The sequence below is a fragment of the Haliaeetus leucocephalus genome, unplaced genomic scaffold (assembly GCF_000737465.1).
Source record: "Haliaeetus leucocephalus isolate CR32 unplaced genomic scaffold, Haliaeetus_leucocephalus-4.0 Scaffold141, whole genome shotgun sequence".
NCBI lineage: Eukaryota > Metazoa > Chordata > Aves > Accipitriformes > Accipitridae > Haliaeetus > Haliaeetus leucocephalus.
Genome location: NW_010972577.1, coordinates 2,435,905 through 2,448,431, shown reverse-complemented (window position 1 = coordinate 2,448,431; position 12,527 = coordinate 2,435,905). Strand labels below are relative to the sequence as shown.

At 40.8% G+C, this 12,527-nt stretch overlaps 1 protein-coding gene across 1 annotated transcript in view; it reads right to left on the bottom strand.

Annotated features, from left to right (window-relative positions):
• The window catches only part of MLIP (muscular LMNA-interacting protein), a 138,182-nt gene extending 126,655 nt beyond the window's left edge, over nt 1–11,527 (bottom strand). Inside the window, exons 1-3 of the mRNA XM_010561102.1 lie at nt 11,384–11,527; nt 11,040–11,243; nt 8,642–8,878 (exon numbers count right to left, since the gene is read on the bottom strand). Of these exons, the coding sequence (XP_010559404.1) occupies nt 8,642–8,878; nt 11,040–11,243; nt 11,384–11,527 (585 nt within the window). The remainder of the gene's footprint in view (nt 1–8,641; nt 8,879–11,039; nt 11,244–11,383) is intronic.
• Between the last annotated feature and the right edge of the window lie 1,000 nt (nt 11,528–12,527).

The window sequence follows — 12,527 nt, the reverse complement described above, 5'->3', positions numbered from 1 at the left end:
TGTCTTCTTTTATAGTGCTTCTCTGACCTGAGTATTCTACGGGGTTTGCTTTTAAAATTGAAAAAAGTAAGACAATGACTAAAGAAACAAGAAAGAAGTTTTATTACATTTAAGTTGTATAATTAGGATTTTCTGATGTGGCTAGAACCAACCTGCTCAGGTGAATAAAGAAAGAGTTTGATACTTAGATTTCTGAAGATTTTTAACTCATATAAGTGCATCAAGACTTTTTCCTGAAAAGTCTGTATCAGCTGGAAATGAAGAAGATAGATCTGCTGTGATTCTCATCCGTGTAAGGTTTCTCATGACTTGCATCTAAACAATGTGGGAGAAAGGCAGAAAACCAGCAACCTACGTATTGTGGGAGCACAGTATATGCTTATTCACTTTCTGCAGGCACAGGAGCATTTCACTTTGAGATACGTTACAGGTTCTACTACACAGCAGTTCTCTTGTTTTCTCACCGTATTTAGGAACATTTGGTATCTGCATTTTTAACAGAGCAACCAAAACATTTGGCTTTTTTAGCTTGAAGAAATTCTTCAGATTTTTCCAATACTGTAAGTTTCTTTTCAACAATCACTTTTAACTGGTAACTCTTTACTTTAAACTTCCTTGCAAATCTTCGATGTAAGTGACACTTGCACATCTGGTGAACTATATAAAAAAATCTAATTGAGGAAATTCCCAGGGCAAAAGCATACAATTAAAGAAAATAATATGGTAAGAATTAAAGCAAAACACTAGATTAAAATATTTAAGAGATTTGATATTCATTACAAAGTATCTAACATTCTTATGCTGTTGATAGCCCCAAAAATGGATCAAAGAAGATGACATGATGATGCACGTCATGAAGTGATAGGAGATGCTGAAACCTGTCAACACCCTCCATTCAGTCAGACAAAATCCACTGGGAATTTCAGGCAGAGTTTGAATGAAAATATTTTTTGATGGAGAAAGATTGTGCAGAGTTGGTTCTATGTTTGAGAAGATGAGGAGGAAATAAGAAGCAGAGGGCAGAAGACAGCAAAATAGAGAACTGGAAATAAAGACTCCAGAATCCAAGTTAAAGTTCCTTCTGTTAAGTCAGCATGGGGCACTATCGGCAATGTCTGTATCCCCTACTTTTTTTTTTTTCCCTGTAGTTAGACATGCAATATTTTACACACAGTCTGCATGTAGATAGCCATATCAGTTGTGGTTCTAATCTGTTATATTTTGGTGCACATCTTTACATAGATACTCTTATTTTAAGATTACAATTTTAACACCCAAAGACTTGGTTTAAGTTCAATTAAAATATTTGTATTTTTATATATATGTATTAAACAAAGTAAAATAAACAGATTCCATATTTTTGAGGTGTGATTAGCATAACTGAGACAAGTCTATAAAATACAGTATGTGCAAGAGAATCTAATTATAATTAAAGTTCTGGGGCCTCTGCATTTCAAAAAAATACTCAATCATAATTAAAACAAAGAGCAATTCTCATTTTTCCTTTGCAAAACAATGACTCGGAGTGAAAGAACTTTTCATTGTCCAATTAATTACTGATCATTTACACTGTCATGAAATCTTAAAGCTGGCACAAAGGGTTTGAAATTGAGTTTGGCTGGATGAGTTAACAATTCAAATGAGCTTTTTAGAAGAAGTTAGAGCAACCAGGTCCATGGAGAACAGAGAGGAAACTTGAATCTGGCAGCAGCACTGCCCTTTGTAATGTCAGAGCACCAGGCTCGGAGACGGGATGGGCGATGGCAAGAGATGGCCAGAGGGCTACGGCTAGCAGGAAAGAGACAAATATTATCACAGATCACATATGCAAAGAGGATGTTTATTAAAATTCAATACAAATAAATAGATGAAGACAGAGTGTCTGCTGGAGGGCAGGAAGCAGTGATGACATGGAAGAGAGGGAGAAGGAAGATGGGCACCATCCAGCACATAATTCAGCTTTTGCTGGAAGAATAATAGGAGCCTTTGGCTTCTCTGCCACCATGCTTCTCTCCTTCCCTCCCTTAACGTAGATGCACCCATCTTCTCCCGAAACCTAGCCAGAAATACAAAGGAAACAAACCTTCCTAGATTCCTAGCAAAGAAGAAGATTCTGCATTAAAGGCCTACTGTCATCTATTTATCTGAACGTGCAAAGCATGTCCTCCATAAGAAGCCAGGCTATAAACATTTTTCAGATAAGACAGTTACTGAGGAATAAGAGGAACTTCACCCGAGTAAACCCAGAGCGAGAGCAGATGAGATACTGACTGGTTCCCGAGTCAGCAGGATACTCCTCAAAAGCCCGTAATCTCTAAGACTGATGAATGCTGCTCCAGGTTAAAGGCAATAACATAGACAATTTGCTACAGCACAAAGATTTTGATTTAAAAAAATGAACAAAACCAGAAATACAGATATTTCTCCACAAAAGAACTTGCATATTGGCTACTCTTGACACTTGGAACATATTCAGCCAGTTGACCCCCTCTGCACACTGTGCTCTGAGCTAAGTAGCTTGGTCTAATCTGCCTCCTCCTCCTCTTGCAGCTGAAGACCTTTAAAGGGAGGCATGATTTTCCAAGAGGCATACAACACAGAAAATGGTTATTTCTGCTTTTTGGCTGAAAAGTCAGATACTACTGCAACAGATCCAGGCCACTAGCAACGTGTGAATCAACCTTTTCAACGGTGGTTCCTCTAACAGGAAGCCTCGTGCTTCCTGCAATGAGGGTTAAGACCATAAGAAACAGCTACCAAGTAGAGCTGGAAAAAAAAAAAATAATTCATGGAAGCGTTTTCAACTGAAAAATAAAAACTGCTCTAAAAGTTTCACAAAATGGTGTTGGAGACCAGAGGCCTCAAAATAAGTTTCTTTAAGCAACTGAATAGAAGAGAAAACCTTTGTTAATCCATCTCGTAGACAAAAGCTGCAACTCAACCCTTCTTAAATAGTAATCCATATAGGAAACCAGATTTGCATGGTCTATTTGCTTATTTTTCAGTCAACTAACAAATCACATTTTTAAAAATGTGAATGGTTAATAAAAACTGAATGCAGTCTTTGATTATAGTCTTTTATATAATAGATGAACTTTCATTTTTTGCCATTAGCTGGGTTGTGAATGGTATTCCTGGAAAAGGATAAAAAAAGGCTGGAAGAAGGGGATTCAAACAAAGCATTCCTCTGGCAGAATGAGAGAAACAGTTGTTGCTTCCTGGTACTTCAGGCTTAATACAAGTAGGATGCTTTTTGACCTTAATCATTCAGATACTTTGATCTTATTGTACATTCCTAGTAAAGCCATGATTTCAGGTGTGCAGGCAGATGACCATGACTAGGCTCGATCTCCAGAGAGTTAAATTTTTTAGAGATCGACTTTTCACAAAAGCGGACCAGATTTCCAAAAGCCACCCTGTAGGCTTGGCTGCTTTCTTCTGTGACATGTGCGGTAGGCTTAATCTCGCCTGACATCAGTCACCTAAAATATGGGCATGCAGTCTTAGCCTGTCACACAAGTTCCCCCTCCACTCAAAGGGTAAAAATGGTCACCTCCAGGTAGGAGCCCACCCCTCCCTCCTAAAAGAGGCACCCTGGAGAGGCTGCTCCTTCCATTAGCTAGCGAGGGAGTCTAGACAACAGAATAAACACTTGAAGCTGGAGGGAATGGACATCACCATTAAAGCCCCCAAACTGGAGTGCTTCAAAAGCTCTGGTGTGCTACACTGGTGCTTATCCAGGAGCTGAGCTCCTCCAGAAGCCACGTCCCAGCTGCAGTGACAGCCAAGTAAACGCACGGTGGGGTCTCTGGTCTTTGGTACGTGTTCTCCTCTGGCGCAGCCACTCAGGTTTTGTGCCAGTCTCTACCATGTTTACTAGCATTAATGACAGACAACACAAAGTACTTAGCTAAGAATGATTTGTTACGCACTGGGGCCATCTTACTTACTGTTATGACGTGGTTTACTGTCGGGAAGGGGCTGCCCTTGGATGAAGCTTCAGTAGGACCAGCATCAAGGGCACTGGGTTCCGAAACGAGGGATGCCTTTAAAAACAAAGCAGCAGAAATGCATGGTTTTATTCTGAACGCTGTTTAAGAGCAGCAATTCCCTCCCTCTCAGGTTGGTATACAAATACCTGGCCCCATCGTTACATATGGTTGCACAACAAAAGCAAATAAAATTGCAATTCTTGCCATTCCCCGTTTTTGATGAACACACTGTATATTTGAACTGTTGAAATGGTCAGTTCAAGAATAAGAAGTTGTAACACATAGTATCAAGAGAAAAATGCTGATTATTTGTACACAGATTAGTCCTGCGGTCAAAACATTAGGACTCCTACAGCACACCTGAATGCATTAATTCCTTCTCAGCTCCCATGCATACAAAAAGCAGAGATTTTTTTTTTTTCTACGTTCTTTAAATAGATGAATGATTCTGCCATCTTGTGGGAGACAGAGAAATCATAACTATTTGTAAAATAACAACAGCAGGACAGAACAGAAATTTCTTCTCTTTTTTACATGTTTCACTATTCATTAAATGAACAGATATTAGTAGCTAGTATATTTCAAATAGCCCCCAAAATAAGAATGAATTATAGCCTCAGGGAGGAACCTGAGCAAAGTGGTTGATTTTTAAGATACTGACTTTACCAGAAACTCTGCTCAGAAGTTAGAGGTACAGCAACTAAAAATCTGGACTTTTTTTTCCCTGATGATCTGATAATGTGAAATATGTAAAGAATTATTTAAATTCTCTCACATTTGTTAAAAATACAAAAATTAGATAAGGGTAACCATTTCATTAAAGAAAAAAGGTAAAATGATACAGAATTTTAACCATAATTAAGCTTTTAAAAAATGTTAAACTAACTTCCATATGTGGATTGTGAAACACACTCCTCTATTAATACGTCTATAGCCTAGTTTTACAAAATTAGCAGACGAATTTATCATTAATTTGTCTTTGGCTGATACAGGCTGTATCCTTATTCCTGGCAATTTAATAGACATAGAATACTGCTTGCTCTATCCTACCTTAATTCAACAAGGAGTAAAAGCTATTAATTTAAGCAAGTATAAATGACAGTTTAAGAGAACAAAAGCTGAAAAAATTTATGGACCAGTTTCACCTCAAAGTAATTTTGTAGAGGCTCTCCTCCCACTCTGCCTTTCTCAGCAGGTGGAAACCAAACAGGAGGTCAAAACTGTATTATCACAAAACTGTAGGTGATCACCACTGCTCTTGGGAATGTCCGAAGCTCCGAAGAGTGGCTTCTGCCAGGAAAGATGAGGCTTGAGGTGGAGCAGCCCAAGAGACACATTTATCCCTTGGCACTGTAAGCCTCCATCAGGGGAGTTACTTGGAGCTGTTCTCTCCCAGGCAAAAATTACCTCGGAGAAACAAGCTCATCTAGTTTGTATTTCTTTGTAACAACTGCAACGAACTCATCTAGTAAATCTAATACAATGTCATAAGAAAGCTTCTTGGACCAAGTACAACTGCATTTGTGCTTACGTAACTGCTTACACTAAGACCATTGTTTTCCTTTACAAATCAGCCATTTAAGTGAATAATATTTTGTTATGCACACTGAACATAAAGATCTGAAAACAAGAAGGAATACAACAAGAAGGAATACAACAAGAAGGAATACAACAATTCAATTTCATTATAATTGCTTCATAATGTAGTTTGGGAAGTATCTAAAAAGCTAAGGCAAGCCTAGATCTAGATCTCGAATTCCCCAACTGTGAGTGATTTGATTTAAAGGTAACAACAAGTGAACACAGTCCACATTGACGAACAACCCATCTACCTCTGCCACTCGGTCTCCTGCTTGTACCCCAGCCAAGTCTGCTGGACCATCTTTCGGCAGCCGTGCAGTCCCCATCCCCTGGTAACACAAAAGACAGTTTTCAGACCTGACAGGGTTTCTTCCATTGTTCTTAGATGTAAAAAGCAAAGGGGAAGTAATTGGATTTTCAGGACTTGTTGTTCTGCTGCCTCTATTAAAATAAAAGCTAAATGTCTTAGCACATTAGCAAGAAAAACAAAAGCCTCCATGGCTGACACATACAACAATGAACAAAAGTCATTAATTGTTTACACTGTGCCATGGGGGACAGACTGGGAAACAAAGATTTATTTAAATGATAATTAAGTGCAAAGATGTGAGAAATACTTCTCTCAAATCAAGTTAGCTCCTGGGAATGACCAAATGGGATAGGAGAGGCATGTGGATTGCCAAGGGAGTGACCCCAAATGGAGGTAGAAAGTGGAAATTAGCCAACAGTGTTTCAGTCATCAGGTTGTCTTTGGAAAATCATTGGTTTACATTGGATTTTCTCTCCAAAATCCTCCCTCCAGGAGCTTCCCCATCAAAATCTACTGCCGGCTTCTACCTGGGAAATAAGTTACCCATGTTTACCTTTGTTAGCTTTATTACGCAGACAGTGATGTTACACTGAGGACAACCTCAGAAAGAAAATAACAAAACACAATAGCTTCAAAGAACCTCTCATCAGTTTCTTTCTAATGATTACTAGATAAATTTTGAGTAATGAAATGCACCTCATCATTGTCTTTACATGGAGATGAGCCCTTTCCACCAGCAATGCTAATACCAAGACTCCCCATTTGACTGCACACAGTAATGGTTATCTGGAAAAGAATTATAAGGATAAGTGGCCTGATTAATCAAAAACATTGCCTATTAACTACATGAGCAATGAAAATCTACCTCCCACTCCGAATACCAGCAGATTTGCTCCTATAGAGCTCAGCCCAGAGAAAAACGGTGCTATGCTTCAACACCGGCACATGCAAGGCTAGTCTTTACTCTTCAATAACACCAAGAATGCATTATTTCTCCAGGTTTTAGAGTCATGCCAAAACCATATAAGGCTGTTTATAAGGCTGCTGACCAAATCAGTTGTTTCATAAAACCCACCAATTTACTGAGCATTCACGATGGCAACAACGCCAGTACACAGGAGGAGGGAAAAGTAAATATTTTTTCATAAGTTTATGAAAAACCTTTCCTTTGGAACCTTATCTACAGTATGATTTGCTTACTCTCAACGCTTTTGAGAACAGATAACTGAATTTGAGCACTATTACAGTAATTTTCTTTTCTTTAAACAGGCTTTCTGTATGTATGTGTTAACCCCATCAAAAGATTTGACAGTACTCTAACCATTGACTTAAAAGTAAAAATATCAGGAAGCTTTTTTAAAAGCAGCATAAATTGTAATCTATCTAGTCTATTCTCCTCCTGCTGGTATCAGCAAAAATTTAGTACAAAATCTTAGATAATTTTTTGAATTTACACAATTCACAACAAGGACCAAATAAAACTAGTTTCAAGTTTTAAAGACAGCTTACATTTAAGAATTATTCCCCCCAGTTGTTTTTTTTTCGGGGGGGAGGGGAGGGAGGGTTCTTTAGTATATAATATACTTGGTAGTAAATAAGGATTTGCTAGTTGCTAAAACAACAATCACATTAAATTTAAAGAACACTTTCCCATAGCCTAGTGGAATCTGAATGCAAATTGCATTTAGAATCATAGAATCGTTTAGGTTGGAAAAGACCTTTAAGATCAATTTCACTTTATCACCTTATTTCACCTTAGCACATTAGCAAAATGCTCTTATTTTCATTGATTTGCTTCATATCTCTAAGACAATTCAGGCTTGAATAACTTGTTATATTTTATAATTAAGAATATTTCAACACAGCTGTGTTTCAAAATTTAACAGATGCATGCAGTTACTCTTACATGTATAACATACTCATCTGAAATTCCTAATTCCTAAAAAGATATGAAAACACCCTATCAGTCAAATGAAAACCACCCTGCCAAATGTTGCTTAGACTCAGCATTACCTGCACACTTGAGACTTCACAAGTCCATGACTACCAGCAGTGTTTTGGTGACAGGTCCCCACATGGCTGCCACACCGGGCGAGCTGCCTTTCCTGGTGCTGCATCCCGCAACCCCGGGGACGCGGCGCAATTCTGCATCTCCTGCCCCACTGGCAGTCAGCAGAGGTGGGATCTGTTCTGGGCCACCTCTGGGAGCCAACCCCATAAAGCACGTTTCCTCCTCCTGTGCTCCAAAGCATGCCAAGACGGGGGATGTCCACTGAGTTCAGAGTATAGCTTTCTCCATAAACTTCAGCCCAAATCTTGCAGTGCTCACTGATAAATTTTCACTTGAACATTCCCATCCCTTTTCACAGGAGAGAGGGTAAGGCCACGCCACTGCTCCTAAACCATGGACTAAGTGAAGATGAGCTGAGTGCCCACCTGCACGCACCCTTGGCTTGACCTTACAACACCAAAGCTGGATATAGAAACTGAGACAGTATTGATCAGCTACAAAGTTGTTGTTGTTTTCTTCAACAGAAAACGCTTTTTCCATATAAGCCAGTGGGAGCAAGGACAAACCTCAGCTCACACTCTGAGAAAGCCGAGTCTCACGACACCTACCACGCAACGTCCCCCCTTCTTTGCATCTTTTATAAACTCCCTCGCACAAGAAGCCGGCTTCCCCGTGGACATACAGACTTCCCCACGGACACACGGAGCCCCCCCGCTGTCAAGCCCAGCCCACGCAGCAGCTCAATACCTTCAGCGGGGGCTGCAGCACATCCACCGCCCTCGATTCCTCCGGGATCCGGCCATTCTCGCCAGGGATGCTGCCCACTGCTGAGACGGGTAGTTGCACCTTAGTGTTAGTCCCTGGAAGAGTCTTGCCCTTCATCGCCGACTTGTGCTTTTCTTGAAGAGCTGTTCTGGCGTTTCTTTGATCTCTCATGCCATCGTTGGTATCAAAAAGGCTGCCAGAAAACTTGGAAATAGGTTCCTGGGGGTTAAAGATAAAAAAAGGTAAACATGGTGACAGCAAGGAGAATACCTATCTGATACCCAGACCCTACCAGTGGTAAATTGGATTTGTTCCTCTCTATCACACTGCTGTACATTAGGATTTGTTTCACTGAAGACAAAATTGCAACTTTAAAGTGAATGTACAAGTATCTTTCTTTTACCATTATTTCTCTGGGCAAGGTTTTCCCTCAACATGGGGGTGGAAATTGTGGGAACGGGGAGAGGACTGGGATTCACATAGCCTTTCTCTAGATTCCCGTGACACACACAAGCACGTATAGTGCACATATACCCAACTAAATCCTGCAATGCCCCGTGAAAAGGATGGAGCATGAGAACAAGACCATTTTGGGGAGCCTCTGGCAGCTGAGGAGCACTGAATCTGCTGTCCCAGGGCAAGGAACCACACACATGAGGCAAAGGAAAGGGCTCTCCATACAGAAAGTAAAACATTTCTCATAGTTCCTCAAGGCTCACATTGTATTTTGGGGAGCACAGGTGTGAGAGGGAAGGCAAGCCCCGACCTTGCATCTACATCTCTAAGAGAAGATTTTAAGTAATTGGATTGACTTTGTTTAGCTGCAAATGGCAGTGAGTGGTGAGCTTAGTGATTTAGGGGTCCACTGGAAGTGGAGCCTCAAAGGTGAGGCATCTGGAAGCCTGCTCTGAAGCCTGGCTCTAGGCTGTACTTACTCTGAGATGCAGTGAGGAACTGACAATGTCACCCTATGCTTAGCTAAACCACAAGGGCTTGAAAAGAGAAATACACAATTAGACCACATCCACGAAACAATTAAAGCTTCAGACAAGTTTGACTGCAAAACATAATGACGTTTTCCAGTTATCAGTTATGCTTGGTGAAGTGGTTAAATGAAATTCAGCCATGATGTCTGAATTCTGTTCACATTTTATGGATGCTTCATGTATCTTTGGCTGATTTTTGGTCCTTAATTTGATGGGTAAGGTTGAATCAGATCTTCATATTACCATAATCCTTATATCTTCTGTTGGCAGTAAAATGATGCAGCCAATGAAGGTCAACACCTTTCAAAATAAACCCCATAAATGTCTTCCTAAGTTTGGAAGTTTAATACCAGACGCAAAAAGCAGTGGCATTACCATGAACAGCTGTGCGGAAACCCCACTGGACACTTCAGTTTTCAGTCAGAGCTTTCCCACAATCTCTTTTCTTTTGGGATGGAAAGCAGCATCGCCAACCCGGGAAAAGCGAGTAAGGCATGACTGCTTCCTATTTGCACTTAAAAGGGAATTTGTTTAGCTTTAACTCACATAAAACATTCATCGTCTCTCCTCTCTTGAGAGAGGTTCCTCTTTAACATTGCTGGGCTGACTAACCCGGACCCATCAGCAGCGCTGGGGTGCCGTGGGGGCCGGGGAGAAAACCAGGAGCAAGAGGTGGGAGTGCGGGTTGGAGGACGGGGCAGCAGTTGGGGACTAGGAAGGGAGCAGAGGTCCTGGCAGAGGAGCAGGAGCCCCAGTTGCTCCCTGAACTCCCAGCAAACATCTGGAGGAAAGACTGGGGAGCAACGCTCTGAAAGGGAAAGGCTGCAAAAGTACAATCGCAACCTCCTTTTCCCAGGCTGTGACTGAGAAGACAGCCAAGCTGCCGCCCGGGTGACAAGACACAACTAGAGAAACCACAGCATCCAGGGTTCCCCAGACGTCAGCATCCTCGAAGAGCACTACCCAAAAACTAAACACGCAGTGGAGTAGCACTGCAACCTCGCTTTTCTACCATGCAGTCCTTGGGAGAGATTGAGCTTCAAGCACTGCTAACGACCTGAATACCTGAAAGAGATGGAGGGATGTGGGTAACTGCAGCTATAAGTAGGAGTAAAATAAAAACGTATGTATCTCATCACTGCTCAGATTACTCACCTTCACCTGCAAGTTGCACTGTACTCTTGGGAGTTGGATGGATTGTTTAATTGCAAGCAAAGTAAAGGAATAAAACATTGAATGTGATTCTGTACCCTCTGCACAAGCAAGGATGTGAAAGTACAGTCAGTGCAGCCTCCGCTAACCCGAAGCGCTCGGCAGCATAGCACTGTCAGCAGATTGTAGTTTCTTGACAGACACACAACATTGTCCCTCCTGACTTCAAGGAGACTACCTACATCATCAGGATCCTCCAGTTCCTCCGCTTCTTGCTCGGGGCTGATTCTTCCTTCCCTCCATTTTCCATTAGCAGAGCTGAATTTGTACAGGTTACCACCATGAAAACCTTCCTTTCCTTTCAACGAGGCCCAGCGAGAACCCTGGGAGCTCCAGGTATGGCCACCGTACAGTTTAGGAGACTTGGGAAGCCATTTAATAGAGTCCTGAGAGGAAGATGACAAAAGAAAAAATAGGCAATGAATAGACTTTAAGAAAGTGATTGAAGTATGTATATGCAGAAACTGTCTGGCAAGTTCTGCAAGGTATTTTAGTATCTTGTAAATACTGGGTTTCCCCTTTTTACCTTGAGAGGTACCTTCAGTCCCAGAGAGACACTTTGCCAGTTAATGGGCAAAACTGGTGATACAAAAAGCAAGCGAAGGCTGCTGAAATTAGTGGAAGCCTTCAGGGACTTACATGAGCACGGAACCAAGCCCACCTTCAGCATCGTAAAGCAGAATTAATGATCAACAACAGTCTTCAATAATGTTATACTCTGTACTATTAAGAAAACAAACAAGAGTACTTAGACCTTTAGTGACCATCTCATCTCACGACCTGAGTTAAAAAACCCTATCAAGTCACCCGCCTCTTTTCATTATTCATTAAATAAAATGTTCCATTTGTTGAATAGTCCCAATAGAAAGTACAATACTAAACTGATCTTTTAAGGTTTGCTCATTTTCAAAGTGATTATAGTCCAGTTCTCCCAAAACGTCCATTACTTCTTTACATCCAAAAAACTCCACCTCTCTTCTTCATACACAGAAGTTCATATGTGACAAGTTGTGTCAAGGTTGCCTATATACCTTAATTTCACTGAACTTCAGAAGTTGTTTTTCAAAGTAACCTTTATCTTTCTTTTAAGCTTTATTTTAATCTCACTTTTAAATTTTCTTATGGTGATACAAATCCAATGGCAGAAAGCAGCCTGATGCCATATAAACAGATACATTAACGCACATGCTCCAACGAGGCAAAGAGATGAATAACACAAACAAACGAAAAAAATTATCAACAAGCTTACAATAGGGCAACCAGCAGCACACAGTGACTTTCACATCGTTTAAACAGTATTTGATTCAGATTTAACAATTCTTTAAGCTCCCATTTTTCCTTTTTAATGCAGAGTAGTTATCTTCACACACACAGAGATTTCTTGCTGTTATCAGCACCCCAGAATGTCACCATCTCTATTAGATCTAAGGTTGAGAAAGAAAAGGAGATAGGACAGGGCTGTCCATGCTGGATGTACTGATTCATCTTCAGCTGCCGAAGGAGCTCCCCCGGGATTCTTCATTTACATTTGGGTTTAGGATGGCTGAAAAGAGTAGGAAATGGACAAGCACAGTATCTCAGCATCTCGTTGGAAAAGATTATAGACCTTTCTGCGAGTCTTGAAAAGATCACAGCCCCAACAAAGGATTATTTGCATTGTACACAGAAGG